The 22,639-nt window shown below is 42.8% G+C and overlaps 4 protein-coding genes across 4 annotated transcripts; all 4 read right to left on the reverse strand.

Moving 5' to 3' along the window:
* Positions 1-5: 5 nt before the first annotated feature.
* On the reverse strand, positions 6-1,756 carry LOC107276894 (uncharacterized). Its single transcript, XM_015769585.3, has 3 exons — positions 1,478-1,756; positions 485-544; positions 6-390 (listed from the first exon to the last, which is right to left on the reverse strand). Exons 1-3 carry the CDS (start codon positions 1,619-1,621, stop codon positions 193-195), a joined length of 402 nt encoding a protein of 133 aa, XP_015625071.1. The 5' UTR covers positions 1,622-1,756; the 3' UTR covers positions 6-192.
* Positions 1,757-5,348: 3,592 nt separating this feature from the next.
* Positions 5,349-6,697, reverse strand: LOC4329755 (uncharacterized). Its single transcript, XM_015768789.3, has 3 exons — positions 6,429-6,697; positions 6,082-6,132; positions 5,349-5,879 (listed from the first exon to the last, which is right to left on the reverse strand). The coding sequence occupies exons 1-3, from the start codon at positions 6,567-6,569 to the stop codon at positions 5,712-5,714; spliced, it is 360 nt and encodes a 119-aa protein (XP_015624275.1). The 5' UTR covers positions 6,570-6,697; the 3' UTR covers positions 5,349-5,711.
* A 4,405-nt stretch (positions 6,698-11,102) lies between these two features.
* On the reverse strand, positions 11,103-14,824 carry LOC4329756 (sucrose transport protein SUT5-like). The gene is made up of 13 exons (NM_001401884.1): positions 14,484-14,824; positions 14,244-14,309; positions 13,876-13,974; positions 13,673-13,737; positions 13,500-13,584; positions 13,344-13,377; positions 13,128-13,230; positions 12,945-13,020; positions 12,580-12,759; positions 12,013-12,393; positions 11,847-11,910; positions 11,706-11,749; positions 11,103-11,602 (listed from the first exon to the last, which is right to left on the reverse strand). Exons 1-13 carry the CDS (start codon positions 14,721-14,723, stop codon positions 11,432-11,434), a joined length of 1,608 nt encoding a protein of 535 aa, NP_001388813.1. The 5' UTR covers positions 14,724-14,824; the 3' UTR covers positions 11,103-11,431.
* A 1,379-nt stretch (positions 14,825-16,203) lies between these two features.
* LOC4329757 (NAP1-related protein 2-like) lies at positions 16,204-20,719 on the reverse strand. Its single transcript, NM_001416693.1, has 10 exons — positions 20,438-20,719; positions 19,219-19,341; positions 19,070-19,120; positions 18,859-18,930; positions 18,668-18,781; positions 18,530-18,588; positions 17,280-17,340; positions 17,125-17,181; positions 17,009-17,044; positions 16,204-16,732 (listed from the first exon to the last, which is right to left on the reverse strand). Exons 1-10 carry the CDS (start codon positions 20,573-20,575, stop codon positions 16,685-16,687), a joined length of 759 nt encoding a protein of 252 aa, NP_001403622.1. The 5' UTR covers positions 20,576-20,719; the 3' UTR covers positions 16,204-16,684.
* Positions 20,720-22,639: the final 1,920 nt, after the last annotated feature.

The following is a 22,639-nucleotide window of genomic DNA, read 5'->3' on the forward strand; positions in this document are numbered from 1 at the left end:
GGTAATTTGAAAAAAAAAAGTTAAGAGTTGATGTATATAGGAAAGTTTTGGATTTGATGGAAAATTGGGAGTTGGAGAAAAGTTTATTGTGAACTAAACATGCCTTTATTTAGCGCCCAGTCTTAACGCTGAGCAGTAGGCTAGCTAGGAGGAAAGCTCGAGACGGACGGAGACGCTGTTGCTTTACATGCATCAGTTCTCCGGTGAAGTAGGCGCGGTGGTCACCGCCGCCTCCTGCTTGTTTCCACCGGAACCTTCAGCTTCGTTCGCATTATCTGCTGCTGCTGATGCCGCTCTCGCTGCCGCTGCTGCCAACACTGCGGCCACTGCCACCTCCGCCGCCGCGGCCAACGACATTCCAGGCGTGCCAACTGCAGGGGAATTTGTGCCCTGTGAAAAAAAAAAAGGGCATGAAAATCAACAAATTGAACACAGTAATTAAAGGGGATGGAATGTTTGGATTGCGTGGCAGCGCGAATTATACCTCGCTTCCGTTGGCACGCTGCCGCGTCTTGGTGACTGCCACGAGGTACTCTACCTGCATCTGCTTGCAGTGGCCGATCGAATAAGAGTCAGATCGACTGATTCTGTTGAGTTATTTAATTGGTACTCGCTCTATTTAATTGTTAACTTTTAGATTATGTTTGATCATTGATTTTATTTAAAATGTTATATAAGTAAAATTTTTATTTATTTTATTATTAAATATACTTTAAATGAGATTTATTTTTTTTTATTTATATAAAAGTTTTGTACGAGGCAAATGATCAAATATATATTTGTATAAAATTTAACTTCTACTCCCTCCGTCCAATAATATAAAGGGATTTTGGAGGGAAGTGACACTTGCTAGGACTACGAATCTAGCTTAGCCCATCTAGATTCGTAGTCCTAGAAAATGTCACATCCCTTCAAAATCCTTTAAGTCAACAGCAATGTATTTTGCCTATCTAGATAATAATTAGTAAGGCTAAGCTAAGAAGGCCTTTGTAAAGTGGGTCCCATGAGAAAAAAATATTGCTTTTTGTCTAACTCAGCATGCAGTAGTAGTACATTCTTGTGTTGGAAGGAGAGTGAGAGAGATTTTAATGTTTTTTTTATTCTTATAACTAGTCATAAGCTTACTACCTATCATTGTTATTACCCACTTCTACAATGCTTATTACTACGTCATAGGAATACTATATTGCCTAATACCTGCTTTTTCCTAACATTGTGGATGCCCTTATATTATGGGATGGAGGGAGTATAAGTTACAACGAAGAAACAAATTAGACTGCGAATATATACATTAGCTATAGTTTGATTTTTTTTCGTTGCAATCTGTAGGAGTTAAATTTTAACTTACATGTTTATATGGAGCGATTTATCATATATATTAATCTATCTTATTTTTTTTTTAAAAAAGATCACAATCATTTGAGTTTAGAATTCACTCCATAAACAGAAATTTGCACACATAAATATGCCGTCGTACCCTAAGATTGTGCATCTGTGTGGCATTAAGTTTGATCTGCTCCAGGATGGGGCGGGGGCGGCCTCCGATCAACGACCGGGGGACGCCGTCGTCGCCGTCGGACGGGCCGTCGCCCTGCTGCCTACCACCACCGGAGAACGCCATATATCTCACGATCAGTTCAGCTCGACTCCAAAATTCACCTACACCGCGCTCTAGTTTGATAGGCTTGTGGAATGTGGAGTGTGGACTACTTGTCGTGGTGTTGGTGCTGGACTGAGTGTGGTGCGGTGGGGACCCCGGCCCTTTTGTAAGCGCGAGAGAGCAGGAGCAAAAACGTACCAATCCACCCACGCACGCAGCATCAGCATCAGCCTGCAGCCAAGCTGTAAAATCGGCGTAACGCACGCACGTACAGCTGCGTGACGTGCGACACATACGTACGCCACCAACTGCGGTTGCTCGTGTGGAGATTGTTAGGGAGTGCGTATACGTGGAGGGTGAACGGTGTGGTCTCCTGTGGTATATATACTACGCGTACTAATGGTAGAGGAGTGTGGTGCGCGTGTGCGTAGGAGCGGCGCCGGATGCAATGCACGCTGCAGCATGCAGGGATATGTATTGCAGGCATCCGGCCATAACGGCAGGTTAACCTTTCGGCTGGCGTACGTACGTGACACTAGCTATATCGCGTGCTTACTTTTGGTTTCCGTTCCTACCAGCGTGCGGTTTTTCTCAATCCTGAACCCGGACGGCCGGCCAATCTCCCTTTCTAGCTCCCCCCCCCCCCCCCCCCCCCCCTAAAAGCTAGCGGTGATGTATGATTCATGTGCATTTGTTCTATAGAGGGAAGTGGATAATCACTGGCGTTGGGGAAAACGATGCAGTGCATGAAAAATATGAGAATGTAATGTTAACTACCGTGATTTGTTTTAGAAAAACATTGGGCATAGTGAATAAGATGACTCTTGCACGATAGATAATTTGCAGGATGCATGGCATATATTGTTGTGGCCATTTTATAAGACATAGCAATCGGCATTACATGCTTTATTATTTTCCACAAAGAATCATATACATTACAGGTCATATTTTGTTGTTTACGCCAAAGTTTGTAGAAAGGCCTATAATATCGTTTCCTTATGTAGAAACCATGCATTGATTTTCTTACGCGATAACGTCTTTTACTCCGATATGTGTTGTATTAGTTTTTTTTGTCAGCTCCTTTAGGAGGAAACCGTTGATTAATTTTTTGCATAGGAAAGAGTACGTGTTAGCAGTTATTGTCGTGTTGCAATCCTTATGGCGATAAGAATTGTTCGTTCAAGAGTAAACTCCACAAACTATTCATGCTTTGTCGCTTTCCTTCAAAAAGAACAAGGTATCGGATTTTACTTTTTCGTCTTCGTGAAAGAGGGCGCTTCCGTACATTCATACTTAATTTGTCGATTTCCTCAAGAGGGTATTTATGGTCGAAGATTATTTGACCATTGTTACTTTGTATCTTCCTTATCACGGTTTATTGACATTTATTAATTTTATATATACCTCAGTGGTTTTTTCAAACAAATAATATCTTCTCGTTGCAGTTTATGGACACATTACTAATTGTTTTCATATTTTCTTTGTCTCCTTTCTTTTACTCGGTTCTACATTCATTATTTGGTGTCGATTATTCATTGGGTTGTGCATATATATTCTTCGGCTATCACCCTCTTTCTAATTGTTGCCATACCCTCTTTGGTTGCCGTCATGATTGGTGGCTGATATTGGAGAGCATCTCTCATGTATAATGCTGATGTGGCAAAATTTCTCATGCATGTGGCAACCTTTTGGACCATAAATACACCCACATAGTCAAATTACTGTATCTCTTTTAGATTACTTAGTTAGTAGCAAATCAAAATGTATTAAAATTAATGTGGCAAGAATGAACCAAATCGGGATAGCACATAATAATAAGAAAATGACACTATAGATTAAAGCTAGCAACAGTTGGATATGCGAAGTGACCGCCTTCGCTCAATTTGGGTCAGACTTTGATGCTGCGACTCAGACATTACTCAATAGAGGTGCAAGGCTTACAGAAGTGCCCAAACAACTACAATATGAACCACTTCCAATTGAAAAACAAATTGTTGTGATTTATGCTGTTGTCAACGGCTTCTGTGATCGAATGCCACTAGACAGAATTTCAACCACACGTTGCAGGATATAGAAGATATAAAGAGTAAAGTCCATCATCGGTCTCTAAACTTGTACCGCTGTGTCATCCCGGTCCTTAAACTCGCAAATTGACCGTTCAGGTCCTCAAACTTGTTCGACTGTGTCATCCCGGTCCCTAAACTTGCAGATCACTCGTTTAGGTCCTCCAACTTGTTCAGTTGTGTTACCCCGGCCCCTAAGCTTGGATTTGAATATCATCTGGGTCAAATAGGACGGTCTAAAGACTTTATATTTAAAAATAATTCATAACTTTTTCATGTGAACTCTAATGAAGACAAACTTTATATCAAACTTGTAGCCCTCGACGCGACCTACAACTTTGTAGTTGATTTTTTTATTTTAAGTCATTTTTTTTGTCTCAAAATGTAATTTTAAAATTAAAATTTCAAAATCTATAAACATGCAACAATATTTTGGGACCCTAAACAGTTCTAATTCAAAAACTTTTCAACTACAAAGTTGTAGGTCGTGTCGAGGGCTATAATTTTGATATAAAGTTTGTCTTTATTAGAGTTCACATGAAAAAAATATGAATTATTTTTTGATATAAAGTTTTTAGGGACCGGGGTGACACAACTGAACAAATTGGAGGACCTAAACGAGTGATCTGCAAGTTTAGGAATCGAGATGACACAGTCAAACAAGTTTGAGAACCTGAACGGTCGATTTGCGAGTTTAGGGACCGGTATGACACAGCAGTACAAGTTTAGGGACCGGTGATAGACTTTACTCAGATATAAACAAAGCTTGCATTTACTCAAGGAGGTAGTACTAGTTGCAATCTCTCTCTAATTTGTGTCTATCAAGTCCAGATATACATGCATGAATGCACATCCAATTAATTTATAACTTTTTTTCAGTTTTCCATAATGGTTGATGCAATAAAATCAAATTTTAATTTATAGTACATAGAGTAAAATAACATCAAGCTAGCATATTCTGCAGATTTTAGCTCAGACCAATGAGAACAAGCTAGAAAAATAAATGATGAATTTGAGTGAATTAATTTATTGCTATGACGTGCCGTCGAACGCTTTTTCCTCCTTGCGACTTTGCTATACGTCGACATATTTTGGTTTCTCGGCTGAGGGTGTAATATTACTCCTTGACTTTGGTCAACAGTTCAAGGTTAGGCCTCTCATCTTCGTGAGTAATCACGTGTATTGTATATAGATGGGTAGTACATGATGTACATCTTGATCCAATATGGCTGGTAAAAATATATTAACAATTTTCATGAGACAAACCTGAACTACAAAGAGATGATATTGCAGTACGAACGATATATACAAATTAATTAACGTTCCTGCAGGCTACACATGCGAAGATATACACAAAGAAAGAACTTCGGGCTTCGATGGCGCGATGAGCCCGATCGATGAGGAATTGAGGCCTAACCTCAAGCGATCGAGCTTCCGAGGATCTTCAGGTCGATGCGCCTAGAATCACCACCTGCAAAACTTCACAACAGCCGATCATTGTCTGATTTGGCGCAACCCAATGCTTGTGTTGCAACCTAGCTAGCTCCTCGCTCTGCACGTTGCACCACCTGTTTCCAACAGTTAAAACAAAAATAACAACAGAGAAACGCATGCATGGCGAGATGAAACATTTCAAGAAACAAGTGAGCGGAAACAAACAAGATCACACACGCGAACACACCAAATTATTAAAAACCACAACACACTGCAGGCGAGCATATCTATCGATCACACATTCACACAGAGTACATACAGGTAAATCAACCGGCATATGAGTTGTCCACCATGCCACACACCACACACAAACGCATGGTTTCTGCCGGGTCTCACTTATTTAATTATCACGCAGTCTTCACGCTGAAAATAGCAAAACTACAGCTAATAGTAGTAGATAGTAACGCTCAGAGGCCGCCCGGCTGGAGGCGCCCCTGATTTTATTCGTTCGCTCGCTGGGTCGGTCGCCTGCACGCACGCCGGCCGGTCGCCGGAGGAATCGATGGAGCTCGACGCCGGCCGGCCGCGCGCGCCATGTATCCATCTCGCGGGCATCACTTCTTCGGCGCGGCTGGTGGTGGGGTGGTGCCGGTGGTCTTCGCGGCCAGCTCGTTCTCAGCGGAAATGTCAGTCTGCTTGGCCCTTTTGGCAGCCCGAGTTGCCCCTGCCGCCTCGTACTCGTTTGAAGGGACGAACACTCCTCTCGGGTACTGTACTGCGCCCTGCATGTGGGAAATTTTTTTTGCATGCATGCCAATCAGAAAAACATATAGTATATCAGATAGAAATGATTGTTCATGAATAACCCAGTCGATGTATATTATATATATAGGAATTAATGTTTGTTTACCAAAAATAAATCAAAGCTAATTAACTTGACGGATAGTACATCATTTTCATGGCGAGGAGCAGTAGTATATATACCGGATAGAATCCGTTGACAGGTGGCACACCAAGCGACGAGAGATACATTGACTGCATGCAGATGACCGAAATAAGAGTCAGATCGATTGATGGACTAATTCATCGACTTTTTCACGACCCAAAACAAAATAAATGGATACATATATACAAAATTATTTTTTTTTCATTTAACAAGGAGTATGATGAAATAACTAAATGAGAAATATTCTATCATAAAAACACTGATAAGCATATACTATACTGAGTAGAAATTAATCAACATCATCACGCACGTACTACGGGACTAATGAACTATAGCTATACATATAGCTAGAACGATCAGTTAACTAAAGTTGCGGTATATATACCCTAATCATGTCCAGCTGCGCCGCGGTAAGGGTGGGCGGCTCCACGACACGGCCCTCGATGGTGAACACCGGCCGGTTGGTTGGGACGCCGCTGCCGTTGGGCGGCCCCTGCCCACCACCACCACCACCCAACGACGCCATCGATCGATCCCAAACTACGAGAAAAAACCGGAGGATTTCGCCTACACAACCGCACGCACACGAAAAATCAACCAAGCTCGCTAGGCTTGTGGTGGTGTAGCTGTAGCGAGGAGACGGGGTGGGGGGCCCCTTTTGTAAGCGGCCCGAGCAGCAGGAGACGTGACCACAGAGAGGAGGGAGGCCCCGTGCTAGCTCACGCGCCCCGGCACCCCCGTAGCGTGACGTGCACTGCTAACCCCGCCCCGCGCCCGCTAGTGTTAGCAGCTAGGATCGATCTGCAGATACGACGCCAAGTGCGTACGTGGAAGGCGAACTAGGGAGGGGTAGTGTGTGGGGTCCAGCGTAGTGGACGGTGCATGGTACTACGCGCGTGTGTGCAGTGCCGGGCCGGGATGGACGATGGATGAGCGATCGATCGATGATGCAGCAAAAGAGTACACAGCCACAACGGTTGCCTAGCTCTCCATCCATCGGCTGGTGTGTATGTGTCAGTGTGTGTGACATTCTCTCCTACCTGGATGGCTAAGGATACCAGGCATAGTGCGTTGGCATGGCATGCTTTTATTTTGTTCGATCTCTCTTCTCTCGATGCTGAACCCCAGCGGCAACTTCTGTTAAAGCTATAGCTGATCACTGCCGTGCGGTTCGTTTGGATTTCTGTTTTGGAGAGAAGTGGGGGACCACCGAGAAGATGTAGTGCACGAAATGTGAGAGCAAATTATAATGCTTCCGTGGATTTTTTTTTTCAACTGAGAATATACTACCTGCGGTGAATATATAAGATTACTCTCACACTATATATATAAATCGCATGGTTTATGATGTGGCGCTCAAGAAGATATGGTAAACACCGTTACATGCCTTGTTATTTTCCTTTGAAGAATCATATCCATTTTAGATCGTATTTTTGTCGTTTGTCCCAGAAAGATATATGTTGTCGTTTGCGTCGAAGTTTGCATAAATATCTATATTGTCGTTTCTTTACAAAGGAAACCGTGTATTGGTTCGTATAGTCGTATCCCCTACAAGAGATTTTGTAACCATTTATAATACGACACAACATTAGATTGCACATTAATTATCAGCTTCTTTAAGAGGGAACCGTTGGTCGATTTTCCACGCAAAAAAAACATACATTAGCTATTGTTATCTCACTATCCTAGTGGCAACAGAAGCATCTGATTTGTTGAAGAGAAAAAAACCACAAATGATACATACGTGGTTGTTTTTCTTTGAAGGATAGCATATAGCTAGGATTATGCTTATTTTGTCGATTTTGTTTAGTGATATTATTCGCCAAAGATTTTTAACAACTGTCCTTTTTTTGTCATTTTATTATCACGGTTGAATAGCGTTAGTTTATGTACATTTATAATTTTCAACTAGAAATTAATGAATATATGTTTTCCTCATGGATGAATTAGTTGCTTTTTTATTGTTTTACTTGCAATGATATACAAAATTAATTCCACATTCTTCTTGTTGATGCATCGAACATGGTTTATGGTGTCATATATATAGAGTAGGGAAATTTTTTGATGGCTGAAATTTTTTGATATAAATTTGTTACTGATACTAAGGTACCGAGAGAGATCACGATATAATACCTGCTACCTCCTCGAGGGCCTTAAAATCACTCATCACACAAATGCATCATGAGTACTTTAATTAGTCTGGTAGGCCTCCATCATGCTGCCAAGGTAGAATATCAAGTATGAAGTGCAGCTCCAAGCTCAACCCCACCTGTTGGGGTTATGGACTTGTCACCACGGACCGAGCCAGAAACCCCGGTAGTTTGTTAGGCCAGCTAACGTTGCCCATAGCTGCAAGTCTGCGTCGTAAGGGCATCCACAATGTAGCAAAATAGCAGGTAGTAAGCATTAAATATTACCTTATTACATGGTAATAAACACTGTGGAGGTGGTGAAGAACTAATACCGGATCGTAGCGCTACTACCAGGTATAAGCAAATAAACAATGTTTCCTTCTGACACATCAAGCCAATGTCTGCAGAAAGCTTGCAAATTTTTCTAAAGCGGGCCCCACCTTACTTCCCCATCCCCTACATAAACATTGTGGATGTTGTGAATAACTACTACTACCCTGTTACTATGGCCCACGCTATTGCTGACTTCGGTAAGATACATTGAAGATGCCCTAAGTACACTTGGATTCAGAGCATCACTAAGAGTATCTCAAAATTTCATTCCCAAAATTATTCTTATGTGAATCCTAAATAAAATTTGAGGTGCTAAAATATAGATCCCTCCAAAAGATTGCCTAAAATTGACTTGCTAAAACTAAAAGGTGGGCCCTCTACAAAATCACCAACTGAAATTTGTTTCCGCCTATCCCTCTGCGAGATCACGCTCGCAGACTCCTGATTGTGGCCTCGACAATACAGCACATCAGCAGCAGCACCAGCTGTAGAATTTAGAAAAAACAGTAGAGAACAGTAGCACGAGAACCAGCAAGCAGTAACAGATACCTTAATCTTCAGCAGTTTTTCATAAAAGTGCAACAAAGGTAATCTGTAAAAAAAAAAAATCACAAGTGACTGACAAACACATACAGCACAATTTGGTGTCAACCAACCACCACCGATTGAAACTCCTTTTAGTAAAAAAAAAAACATGGCACGAGTTTGAGCAATGGTGCAAGAGCAAAGATTGGGATTCAGTTTGCATCGCTGAATGAATCGCCAACAATTGCAAGAGCAAAGTTTGTTGTTATTAGCACTTCAGCAAACCTGCGCAAGTCCCAAGATAAACATCCACACAACACACATATTCCAAAGAGTGAGCTAATAAGGCTCTCATTTGCACCTCACTAGCTAATTTCCGGCAGAAACCTTACGAGCCATGGTGGTGCCGGCAGTCGTTGCCGCTGGTCGTGCTTTGGAGGTCGTCACAGCCGCCGCAGGCGTGGTGACAGCCATGGCGACGACGGTGGCGGCGAAGCCGGGATCGCAGCACTCGGGCTTGCCGTCGCAGCAGTCGATGCGGCAGCAGGGAGTCGGCAGGACTTGGCCTTCCGTCACGGCGGTGAGCACCAGGAGCAGCACCAACGTGAGGGCACCAGCGATCTTGGAAGTCATCGGCGCCATGACTTTTCTGCTTGCTTTGCTTTTGTAGGTGTTGATGAACTGTCGATCGATCACGCTCATGGTATACAACTTTATATAGGCCCCCGTACGTTTTCATATCAAAGCAGAGATTTCAAATATGTCAACTAACCAAAATCGGAGGTTACTCATTTGTCAATGAAACAGAACGTATTAAAGTGTGCTAAGAATGAAGTAAACCAGGATGGCACATAATTAAAAAGGGTAAATTTTGCAGCAGGATAGATCAAGCATTTTATCAGGGAGTTAATAGTTGTGATATATCCCCAATTGTTTGGGCAGAGAATTTGCATTTAAACCGCCCTAATTCTCTTTTCTTGTATTATTCTAGCTGTTTGTTGTACTTTTCTTTACCATCTGTAACTCTGTTGTAAGACTCTACTCTTTCCTTCTAATATAGCCGGCAATTCTCTTGCCGTCTTCCTTTCAAAAAAAAATATCCCCAATTGTTGCCCCTTCCAAGTCCATATGTGTATTACGCATGCATGAATAACAAAATCTATACTACCTTCTTCAAGCCAATTTTCAGAAAGTGCTTTTTTTAAAAAAAAACACGGTATAAACATAAACGTTCCCTATAAATGCATATACACATACCCCTACAAGAGCCTTTGAAAAACTGGGCAAGTATATCTTGAAATTAACGAAGTTTATCATAGTCATCTTGTTATCAATGAATTCTTTAAATTGCGTGTATATCACTAAAATAATAATTAGCTATATACACGAGCATCCATATTGTGTTGAACCAGGGCAGGTCCTACCATAATGAACCTGATAAAAGCTCTAGCAAAACGAATGTTGACTGTTCTAGCTAAAGGAAGACTTAATATGTATCCAAGTAGCCGATCTCTTCCGTCTAGCATCCATTTAAAATCATTTGAAATATGAATTTAGAGCTTCCCAAAATTTATACTAAAAAATGGTATCTCCAGGTCCCTCAAAGGACAGTAAAATTTACAGTGAATCAATATATGAAGCATGCAAAGCCTTGCAAGATAGACGGGTGCCATCACGTGATCAATGTCAGAAGGGGCTTCTACTTTTGATTTCGACCTGCCCGTTGTTCTGAATGTAGTAAGGCTAAAAATTAAACGTGTGGTTTTAGAAGTTCGTCAGTTGCACAGATAAAGATTCACATGTGAGCCTGATGGGCCTGAATTACCAATGCACTGCCGACCATTAGTTGGCATATCCATGTGTAGATGCAGATGGCTAGCATGGCCAAACACTCAAATTCCAACATGGATAAAACTTACCTAAATTCACTAAAGATCATAACTGTTTGTTTCAGTTGAAAGTTGAAACTACTTATTGCTCTGCTATATAGTATATCCTATTAGTAGAGGAAATTATTATAAGATGTCAATAATAATATCCAAATCAGTGGACCAGACAAAGTAACAAACTGTCATGCAAATGTCTTCTTTTTTTTTTCTCGTTGTTCAGAAGCTGCTACCACTCTAAAGCAGAGAGAACAATTCTTCATCTTAAAATATTTGGGTTTCCTGAGATCTGCCAATAAACAAGGCAGCCAGGAAAATTCCTGTTTGTCCTCTACGGCTTAACACTCTCACATGGACATGAACGAGTAGGGAAAAAAAAAACTAAGGACAACACAGCGAACGAATCAACATTGAGTTTGTAGCGAAAATTTTCAGAGTCTCATGCACTCCCAATTCATGGCACATCGATCGGCGATAGGCCGGCCGGGTGGTGCCTTTGATGGAGTTTCGCACTAGTGACCGCCGGCGACGACGGCGGCGTTGGACACACCCCTTGTCTTTGGTAGCCAGATGAGCGCAAGGACTCCACAGATGAAGGCGAAGGCGCCGCCGATGCCGAACGCCGGCGTGTTCCCCTTGTTGAAGGCGCCGTCGATCGGGCCGGCGGTGAGCGCGATCACCAGCTGATGACAAGAGCAACAACGAAATGAGAATTAGTGCCTGAAAGAAAAAAAAGTCATATTTGAAAAACAAATTTCTAGATGATGACACAGCTCTTAATCTTACCTGTGGGACAACAATGGCAATGTTGAGGACACCAATGGCAAGACCTGAGCAATCAATCCAAGAAACCAGGATTTTATCACTCCAGCAAATATGGAGGCAAAAGTGTAAAAAATTTCAAAGGAATTAGATGAAGAGATATACCTTGGCCGCCACCCTCCTCAGCAGTAACCTCAGAAGCGACGGCCCATGGAACACTGAACAACACCTGCAAAGATCATTGCAGCAAACAGTAATAAGCAATGCAAGCAACCACAAGGAGCAACTAAAATTCAGAGAAAGAAATGGACATGAAAAACACAACACATACGGCCTGGGGGATGCCGATGAGCGCGAAGACGACGAGCGCGACGGCCTTGAGCGTCGGGTCCGGCCCGGTGAGTCCGGCGGCGAGCGACGGCCGGTACCCTCTCATGGACACCATGCCGACGGCGACCATCACCGCCATGAGCGCGAACACGAGGAAGTTGCTGATGGACCAGACCACCTTGGACGTCAGCCTGCGGCAGAGCTTGGGGATCACGAAGGAGGTGACGCCGAGCGCGACGGAGCAGAAGAGCAGGCCCATGGCGCCCTCCCTGACGCCGGCGTCGTACACGTCGGCCTTGGCCGCCGTGCCCTGCGGCTCGCCGTGGTAGATCTCCCGTCCCATCCAGTCGGTGTTGTACTGGATGAAGGGGAACCACGACAGCTGCAAAAAAAAAAAAAAAAAAAAAGAGAAAATTTTACGTGCAGATCAGCGACTTTTTCGTATGATCGAATCGGTGAGCGAGTGCATCGGTAACCAAACGCGGAAGAACGACGTATATAGGAGAGATCTAAATTAACTTGATGACGACACGGAGGCACGATATTTGTGCAACGGTACGGTACGTACCCAGGTGACGGCCGTGACGGCGAGCACTTTGAACATGGCGGGGGGCAGGTTCCTGAGGCTCTTGAAGAGGTCGACGAACACGGCGCACCCGCCGCCGCCGGAGGTGTCGACGTCCTGCTTGTCCAGCGGCATCTCGTCGGCGAGGTACATCGTCACCGTCATGCTGACGACGATGAGTAGCTAGTGATTAAGCAAAAGAAAGCAACGTTAAGCATCATTAAACCAACCATAGAACAATTCAGTATCACAAAATATATCGTATACTTCCCCATCCCACAAAAAATAAATCGGACTACGAAACTGTCACATTCAGTAGTTGGTTTTTATGGGATGGAGGGAGTACGGAGTAGTAGTTTAGTGCTCACCACGGCGGTGAAGAAGGCGCCCTTGAGGTTCGCGCAGGCGTCGCAGCACGCCGCGGTTTTCAGCCATGGGAACCATCTGACGAATGGCGCGATCGAACGAACACCATAGTTAGCCAACACGGCACAAATGCTTGAGAAGTAAAGAGGACAAAAAATGAAAGATGATTTTTGTAGATGACTCACTCGTGCCATTTCCCGTTGGCGCCGGACAAGTAGCCGAGGACGCTGCCGATAGCCATCCACAGGGAGAAGATCGACTGGCCGACGTTGGGGCCATGGTGTCCAGCTGCAAATTAAGCAATCATACAATCGATCAATGGATCAAATTAGTTGTACCATTACAAGTTTGATGAATATCGCAAGACCGTAACATGGTACATGGATGGATAAATAGCTCACCTGACAGATCAGCCATCATGGCACGAGCCGGCCCCTGAGAATCAGCAAAATTATGATCAGAATTCAGAAGTTCGTGCGCATTCGTGTTTGCTTAAAATTTCAGAAACATTGATCAATCTGAGTGCGTGATGGATGATAGATATTGTATGCTACTACCTGGACAGTGTTGTTAGCGAAGTCAAGGAACCAGAAGCCAACAATGTACACCATGGCGGCCGACCAGCGAGGACCCGTGTACGTGCTGTGTGCAACAAAACATGGAACATTTCGTATCACAAATAAACATGCTCAAATACAAACATCGCTACACAAGGGAGATAAGATCAGACCTGCAGTGCTCTTTGGTGTCACCGAGGTGACGTCCAATGTCCGCCGAGAAACCGATGATCATGACCTGATCAATCAACAAAGAGAAAAAAAAAACCATGATGAAACATGATATCTTTGTCTGATATAATCATATAGGTAAGATCTAGATGGAAGAGAAAAACAATAGCATGAAGTGAGTTCGTTGTGTTTGGTATGAGCTTACGGAGATGCAGATGATGAGGCAGCCAACAAGGATGAAAGGCCTCCTGCGGCCCATCTTCATGGTGCATCTGTCACTGTAGTAACCGACGATGGGTTGCACCTGACGGTAGAAATAAATGAGCACATTTATCTCATATACTACTTACCTATTTTTCATCAAATTTTGCATTTATTTTATGACTTGGAGTGGAAAAAAATACGCAGTGAATCCCATGCATTTATTGTAGATTTGGATATTGAAGAAATAACATATATACTCGATATGAAACGGTTCTTCGTTTGACCCTTTTATGACAATTCCCTTAAAAACAGGATTTGTTTTTCTTTTGTTTTGTTTTTGCATGATGAACTCGTGTGGAAATCACGCACCACAAATCCAGCGATTGGTCCGCAGATCCATGTCAGGGAAACGTACGAGTGGGAAATCCCGAGAGTCTGCAGTCAAACAAAGATTAATAATAAGCAAAAACAAGATAGGAACACAGCACCAAGAAATTATTAACCGCCAAGAACACGAGCTAAATGTTACAAAACATGGACGCTCCAATGGAGAGCAAAGCCAAGGTAAACGAAGAGGAAGAGAGAGAGGCATGTGGGAGAGTAGCTAACCTGAGAGTAGGGCGAGAGGAGGGACAGCTGCAGCGCCCAGCCGTACTGGATGCCGCCGGCCACCATGCAGGCGAAGAACAGCCGCACGATCCTCCGGAAGCCACTCGTCCCGGCGTCGCCGCCGACGCTCCCGTTGGCCTGCAGCCGCCGCTTCTCCTCCAGCGTCGTCTTCGTCGTCGACAGGGCGGTCCACCCGGCCGCGCTCTTCCCCTCGCGGTCGCCACGGCGGCCTTCCTCCATTGCCGTCGTACGCGTCGCGGCCTCGAGGAGGGAGAGAGAGAGCGAGAGAAGGAAGAGGAAGAAGACGAGCACGCGCGCGGATTTGCAGAGGAGGAGGAGATGAAGATTTTGGAGAGGGAAAGTTGTGGGGTTTTAAAGAGGGCGAGGAGGGGTGATGGTGGTGGTTCAGAGGTTGAAGGCGTGTGGCTGGCCCACCGGCAGAGGCACAGGGATGTTTTTTTTAATCCTTTTTTGTTTTTAATCTGTTCGTATGACAGCGGGAGATGTTTTTTTTAATCCTTTTTTGTTTTTAATCTGTTCGTATGACAGCGGGAGATGTTTTTTTTTTGTTTTTAATCTGTTCGTAAGACAGCGGGAGATGGTTTTTTTTTTTTAATCAATTCGTATGACAGTGGGAGATGGTTTTATCGGTTTGGGGAATTGTGGCTTGAAGTTTGGCTTGATCCTATCCCTTTATTTTGCTGCCAGGTAAGCATGGGGTGAATTTTTGGATGGGGTTGAATGTGGCATTTACTACTCGGCTATTAGATGTACTGGTATTAATTGGTGGTGTACATATATATATATATATATATATATATATATATATATATATATATATATATATACGGATTTGTTCATATCAAGTAGTATTGATTATATGATATCTGTACGGATGTATTCATGTTGGTATAGACGTATTTACACGAGTGAGGTTTTTCACATACGTATTCATATCAACTAGCAAGCGAGATTTGCGCATATTACGGTGAAGATGTAAAACTGGATATTTCTCCACTTTTTTTTTGTTGTATTTGCTATTGAGTGGCAGGTTTACCATCTATATTTCTCATTATAGGAGTACCTTTTTAAGCTCACATTCTAATTTTGTGCTTCATGCTTTCCAAAATTAGTTTGACAATATCTTTTTATCTAAAAAAAATTACTTACATTGTAGTATTAGTTAACTTTAGAAACCACAAATATCGTGCCAAAACTATCGGTTGGAGGCTTGGAGCTAAAGAGTAGGTTAGCACACAATAGCATTTATTACTGGAACGTTAGGCCTTCATCACCATCCAGGCTCTCCAGCGGATCATCCTCGTCCTATTTTCTACGTATGGTAGTAGTACCAAATTACATGCCCCCATTAACGTCTCTCCAGTGTAAAAATAAATAAAAAAATAGGCACGTTACCTTCCCTGTATGGCATTGGCAAAAGCGGGATGAGTGATCTGTATGAGAGTGACACAAGAGTGATGAGTTAAAGCTATGCTACAGTGCCGGAAGATAAGCGATCGGGACCTCCACCTTTGGATGGAACATTCACCAACCCTACTACGATCGGCGACTGAAAATCCCAACTCTGAACCCTACAAAGGTTCATCAGTTCACATGCAGGAAGTCAATCACAAGTCAGGTTTTACCAAACTGTTTGGGGTGGTTACCACCGTGTGGTTTGACGGTTACCACGAAAACCACGCGGTTATCGCGAGATATATCATGGTTTCAAAAATTGAGAAAATTACAGTATGTAATAACCGAGATAACCATGAGATACCCGCACGGTTTCGTAAACAATGATCACAAGCCAGGTTTTTCACTCTTTCTAGGGGGAGAAATAACAGCCCATCAGACTGGCAACAATGCCAGCGCGACCACACACACACAAAAAAAAAAAAAAAAGACAGAGAGCACAAAGGAACGAACACCCTACAGCACCAGAGGCAGCGCAATGAACCACACATCAGCAGGTTAAAATGTCTTCCATGGTTATACGCAGATTATGATATAGAGGTGTCTCCTTTGAGTCGAAAATACGACGGACTCCATAAGGCATTAAACAGTTCCTAAGGGTTCCAGCTAAGTCATCAAAAAGAAAAAAGAAAGAAGCAACCGAGGGTCACGCAACTTCGCCCTTCAGAGTGACAGCATCCACAAAATGCAGACGATCGGCACCATCGCAATCTGACATCCTAGACTCAGTTCTCCTCCTCCTCATCCTCTTCACCCTCATCAGCATCAGACCCCTGCAAACAACCAGGTAAAAAGGTAGAAATAAGTCAACATCGAAGGTGAAGCAGATAAAAAGAACAAAAAAAAAAAGCACTTGCATTCCTGCTTTCAATTCAAAGTACAAAATGGTCTTGCATGTGACTAGTTAATTGCTACTCTAGTAGCCAGTATTTAGATTTTTGCATGGAAATGTAGTGCTACAACATGTGTACCCAAATTAAGCCAAGCATATGATTCTCTCTTTCCTAGAATCATAAGAACACCATCATGTTGCATTAAGAAATTATTACCTCTTCGTCGTCATCCTCTCCTAACTCTTCAGCCTCCTGCAATGACAGATCTATAAGGTCCAAAGCCCCAAACACAGGATATGAAATAAAATGATTCATAAAAAATAGTCACCAACATTATTGAAATACTTCAATGGATTGGGCCACAGGTCTTCCTTGATGATCTCAGCCACCTGCAAGATTAAAAGCTAAGAAAACATGCTCGAGGAATAAAAGAACATCAAGAAAGCTTTTTCTTAACAGAAGGACAGGTTAGACACAAATTGGTTACCTCATCTTGCACACCATCAGCAAGACTCTTGTGCTCTGTATCAGTAAACCAGGTGAAGAAACTGCAAGAAAGGCAGAACAGAAGATTTTCACATATTTTTTCTGATTTACGATTTTGTATATATAAAAAAATACATCAAGCATGCAACAAGGAGTCCAACAGAAAACGTTGTTTTGGCAGGGCACCACCCATGACCACAGGACAAGATTTAAAATTAATGCCAAAAAAGTCATATATTACATAGGAAAAATAAGAATATCAGAAAGTACTTGTCGAGAACATAGTCTCTGCAATCCATCATTAACAAAGCTGAATGAATAATAATGTGATAACTTGAAAGGTATCATTGCCCACAATGAAGTTTGCTCGTACTAGGAATAAGCAATGTTTCAAGTGAATTGTTATCAACCTAGATAATAGGGTGAAAACACAGCCAGGAAGATGGTCAGGCGGGCAGCTAGATTGATCTTTCTTAACAATAATGGTAACAATGGCCTCCATATATAGAAGCGGTAGATCCCAAAGGATAAAAACTAATAATTAAAGGAAATCCAAAGAACAGCAATTAACTTAAGAGGAAATATGTAAAGAGAAACTAAATTCTGATCCCTATAGCAATAGTGATGCTGTGACAAGTAATCTACACGACATTATTTTGGATCATAACAGAATCGCAGAAACAGGGCACTAAGTGTGAATCAACAAGAAAAATTGTACTAACTAAAAGATAAATATAAGCATGCAGTAATAAACAGTTTGAAGAACAGAATACAAAATCCAGAAGTGCAGAGTCTTCTAATAGTTATCATGCCAACCCAATTTTGTAACCATGTATAATTGAAGCATCAACACCCGCTTAAGTGATATGACACCTATGGAAAGGTTGGTGCAAATCTTGAGCAAATGCGAAAGAGTTCAGTAGCAGAGAACGCTGCTCAAAGAGTCCCTTTATCTTTTCACAAATTACTAGAGGATGCACACAATATAACTGTGTGTTTAATTGTTTATATAGTAATAGCTATATGGAAGTAAAAGCACTAATCGTTTACAGTTATTTTAACCCTGAAACAACCACCCAACAGAATAATGGCAGAGCTACTAACTACAAAATAGGAAACAAGCATCAAATACTTCAACATCAGCATGTAGTTGGAAATAAGTAAAGTGAAGACAAGAAATTGTTTTGAATTACTGGAGGAACAATTAGACATGATACTGCTGGAGGCAAGAGATGGGCAGAAGAAACTCACCTTTCCTCAACCAATGGTCGCTTGCTCCCTTTCTTCTTGGCATTCCCATTTGCAATTTCCTGTATATTATTATTAAAGATATTAGATTTGCCATTTCTATACAAGCACTTAGAAGCAGCTTTTAAAAGAGCACAATACCATTCCTTCTTTCCACTTAATGCTAGTAGCATTTATTGTGGTTGTTCCGTCATCAGCGAAGGCATATGTCTTCGTGAGCTCTTTGTCTTCAAAGTACGGGTTCTCGGAGAAGGTCTGCCAGTTCATATTACGTTCATAAGCACAACTAAAACATGAAACATAAAACTATACATGTGTGCAATGATACTTACAAGAGTTATGGAGTAGCCTGACTTGACATCTTTAGAATCATCCACGTCGACAGACTCCAGGTACTTGAACATCTGCGATTAAGGCAAAAGAAAAACTTATAAGTTAAATGCATCTAAAAAATGTGCAAGTATTGTCCAATTGCATTCTGTGGTCATACAAACGTACAAGTATACTAAAGTTAATTTTATTAACAACAAAGAACAAAGGTACCTTTTGATCCTCTTCGGTCAAAAGCTCACTAAGTAGAGGATGACTCAGAAACTGTAATCAGCACATAACAAAAATAGGTAAGATTATAAGAATGTTAGGTTTCAAAAAAACAGGGGGGCCCGTTATTATGGAATGAGGTGTTCACAAACCGCTGTCAGCCAGAAGTCGGGGATTGTTTGGATAACGTCACTCCTTCGGAGATAGACAGGTCTGCGAATCTCACTGTATTTCTGCTCGACCTCCAAAACCTTGTCACTAGCTTCCTCATTGACCTGTAAACAATACATAAAACTAACATAAGCATACCGCGCTATCTTCTCTTCCTATATTCTAGACAGCCAACACGCCACAAGAATGAATGGACAGTCACTAAACTTAGACAACAATACAAAGGAGAAAAGGATACGGCAAATAGACACAAATACACGGAAGCTCCATATTAGGTGGCGGTAACCAAAAAAAAAAAAAGGTCAGTTTGGGACATTATACAGTGCTAACTATAAAACCCCTCAGGATTCAAAATAATTCTGATTCAATGGTGAAGCTGTAGTGAGCTACATGACTACAAACTTGATACTATTGAGCTGTCCAACAATTCAGATTGTGAACTAATCAACAAGCTCGGTGCTATCCGAGGGTATGGCAATCGACAAGTAGGACAAGGAACCAAAAGTTGGGTTTTTATGATGTCAAACAAGACGGGCGCTATTCGACAAAAAAAAATATATATGCATATTGTCTCTTAGGAGCATGTTACCAACATATAAAACACTATCTTATCCGGTATGAGACCATCTAAAAATATTTGCTCCCATGTATTGATGATAGCACCACACTATCTTATTCGGTATGAGACCATCTAGAAATATTTGCTCCCATGTATTGATGATAACACCTTCTACAAGTATACTACAGCACAGTGTACTTACCAATGCAAAGTTCTCATGATACTCTACATTACTTAGTAAAATTGATTGCGTGCAGAGCTTTCATGCATATCTCTAAAATAACACTATTAACACACAATCGTGTTCTAATGCTACCACTTAAATTTCGACCCCAATCCCTGTAACTTCCTAGCAGAATTCGCCTTTCGCCAAACACCCAAACCTTTTTCTGTCAGCCCTAATACCCCAATGTTCCGCACCCTCCGCAACACGGTCGGTAGCGAGAGCGAAGAATTCCACCCAACCACAATCACAGACCCCCAAAGGCTAAATTCCACCCGAATTCGACACGGCCCCAGGTTCCCAACCCCCCCCCCCCCCCTCGCATCCCGCCCGCAGCCTAATCCACAGGACACATCCATGTCACCCAAAAAAAAAAAAAGATTAGCTCCTAAACGCGAAGGAGGGGGCGGTGGCTCACCTTCTCGAGCTCGTCCTGGATCTCCTGGAGCTTCTCGATGGAGAGGACGAGGGCGCCGTCGATCTGCTCGTTCTCCTCGGCGGCGCCGCCGTCGGCGTCGGTCTTGGCCTTCTTCCCCTTGTCCGCCGGCGCCGTCATCGCAAGGAAGCAGAGAGCCCTCGCTCGCTCGCGCGCTCGCTAGGGTTTTAGCCTTCCTTCCTTTCTTCCACACTGCGAGGCGAGGCGGAGGAGGAGGGGAGGGAGAGGCGTGCGCGCGTCGGAGGCGGAGCTGGAGGAGAGCGGAGAGGGGGGGGAGAAGCGGGGGGCTTATATAGCGGGCGGCGCTGAGATTCGCGCCGGCGCAGGGTTTGAGCCGATTTGGAGGTGGGGTGGGCCGTCGGATGATCCCCCCGTGGGCCTGTCCACGCGCGGGGGGTTTTTCTAAAACCCTAACCCTAACAATCGGCCGGCCGTCCCAACGCTGCTGCCGCTCGTTGTGTGTTGTGTTGTGTGTACTAGATTTGGGCCGGATGATTCAGATATTGCAAATTACAATTAGCCTCGGATGTCCCCAAAAAGATTGAGCCAAAGTTAAATTTAAAATTTTAATTTTAAAGTTGATTTGAAAATATTTTTAACGTATTTTTTTCAGCATTGACTTTTAAGTCACTGGAAACACATAAATTTTAGTTTTACACACAAATTATATTTTTTTCTAATAAGCTGCTACGGCTTATAATAAGTTTTTGGGCAACCGGTGAGGCCCTATATTGTTTTCACTATTATCATTTCGTTGTATTAAGGCAGGCAAAAAAATTGCTATATTGATATCATGTTGTTTTATTTAAACTGTGTGGAGTACATAAGTACTTTTTTTAATAGTTGAAAGGATAAAAGATTTCGATGTTGTTATGTGTGTAGTTTAAGGGAGTGTGTCCCAACTTCCAAGTATATATTGAACCCTACAAGCTTGCTAAGAATCTCACATGCCACATTAGCCAAATTGCACAAGATAGCCTTTTCTCTTACTTTAAAAATGACACGCATGTCCTACCTCACATGGACGGATGGATCAGTTGATCTCACATGTGGGGCTTAATCTGGACGTCGAATGTCCGCTTGGCCCAACGCTTAAGCGGATGCCAGATTGGCGGGATGACAGTGAGTGGACTAAATTCCTCAACTCCTCAAGTGCACCAACGGAGAGAAAACTCTAGTCCTTTATTATGGTAAAAGGCGTTGTCGACGAAGTAGATCATGGCTACAATATTTGTAGAGTATATAAGGATTGTTGGTGCCAGGGTCTACGCGAGATTGAGGTAATCGATACGGAGACAAAGATTTTTATGCTGGTTCAGGCCCTTTATTTGTAATAGCCCTGCTCCTATTAGCCGAAGCCGGTGTTGTTCTTATTCATCAGAATCACACAAATACAATATTTAGGATAATCTGTCTAGTTATCATCGACTTGGAGGCATGGAACACCCCACATAGTCAACGACAGGGTAGTCTTCTTCCTCGAATATGAACGCGGCGAGATCAGATATGGCGATAGATCCATCTTGTTGATCTCTGTGGCTTCAGATTGGGTATGCTTATGCTTATCTCTTATCTTCAAGTTAAAAGTATGAACGGATCAAATGTGCATCATAATATATTAAAAACAAGCTTTTTTGTTTTCAAAAGCTTCTTTTCACATATGTATATATATGAATCGGGCTAGGATTTTTTTTCCCAGGACCATCCCTAGATTTGCCTATGTTTTGTAGGCTTGGGTCAGTTGAACTCATATGTATTTCAGCTAGATTTTTAACTTGGACTCTTTGTAGGTTGCTGAATACCTCTAACGTGTCGAGCTTGGGCGGCCACACAAGGTTGCCGAGCGCTGACTTTGCTGATAACTTGGACTCTTGGGTCCAGGGATGGCAATTTCCCCCGTAGGGTCGGGGTCGGGTGTAGTTTCCACCCTGGCGGGAGTGAGGGCCAGGGCCGCAATTGGGCCAGAGGAGGTATATTAGACTTCTAAATATAGTGCCAACTCTAAATATAGCCCATTAAGCCCAACTCAACTTGGTGAAAACCCTAACCCTAATACACCCCACCCCCACTCCCCCAAGTTCAGACTCACCCTCCTCACTCCTTAGCCACCGTGGCCAGCACGCCAGTGCGCCTCTCCATCTCGCGCTCTACCCTCCGTCCCTCCGGCCCTCCAATCTCCCTCTC

Source organism: Oryza sativa, chromosome 2, assembly GCF_034140825.1.
Source record: "Oryza sativa Japonica Group chromosome 2, ASM3414082v1".
Lineage (NCBI taxonomy): Eukaryota > Viridiplantae > Streptophyta > Magnoliopsida > Poales > Poaceae > Oryza > Oryza sativa.

Excerpts from the sequence above, each read along its gene's own strand:
- LOC107276894 (XM_015769585.3), bottom strand. The coding sequence starts at position 1,621 with ATGGCGTTCTCCGGTGGTGGTAGGCAGCAGGGCGACGGCCCGTCCGAC. Across the intron at positions 545-1,477 it reads CACAGATGCACAATCTTAGG|ATGCAGGTAGAGTACCTCGT; the intron begins GTACGACGGCAT and ends CACTGCAAGCAG. Across the intron at positions 391-484 it reads AGCGTGCCAACGGAAGCGAG|GGCACAAATTCCCCTGCAGT; the intron begins GTATAATTCGCG and ends TTTTTTTCACAG.
- LOC4329755 (XM_015768789.3), bottom strand. The coding sequence starts at position 6,569 with ATGGCGTCGTTGGGTGGTGGTGGTGGTGGGCAGGGGCCGCCCAACGGC. Across the intron at positions 6,133-6,428 it reads CGCAGCTGGACATGATTAGG|TCAATGTATCTCTCGTCGCT; the intron begins GTATATATACCG and ends ATCTGCATGCAG. Across the intron at positions 5,880-6,081 it reads CTGTCAACGGATTCTATCCG|GGCGCAGTACAGTACCCGAG; the intron begins GTATATATACTA and ends TCCCACATGCAG.
- LOC4329756 (NM_001401884.1), bottom strand. The coding sequence starts at position 14,723 with ATGGAGGAAGGCCGCCGTGGCGACCGCGAGGGGAAGAGCGCGGCCGGG. Across the intron at positions 13,231-13,343 it reads CATGATGGCTGATCTGTCAG|CTGGACACCATGGCCCCAAC; the intron begins GTGAGCTATTTA and ends CTTAATTTGCAG. Across the intron at positions 11,911-12,012 it reads TCATCGGCATCCCCCAGGCC|GTGTTGTTCAGTGTTCCATG; the intron begins GTATGTGTTGTG and ends TGATCTTTGCAG.
- LOC4329757 (NM_001416693.1), bottom strand. The coding sequence starts at position 20,575 with ATGACGGCGCCGGCGGACAAGGGGAAGAAGGCCAAGACCGACGCCGAC. Across the intron at positions 17,341-18,529 it reads CGACCATTGGTTGAGGAAAG|TTTCTTCACCTGGTTTACTG; the intron begins GTGAGTTTCTTC and ends CCTTTCTTGCAG. Across the intron at positions 17,045-17,124 it reads CATTGAAGTATTTCAATAAT|GAGGCTGAAGAGTTAGGAGA; the intron begins GTTGGTGACTAT and ends CTGTCATTGCAG.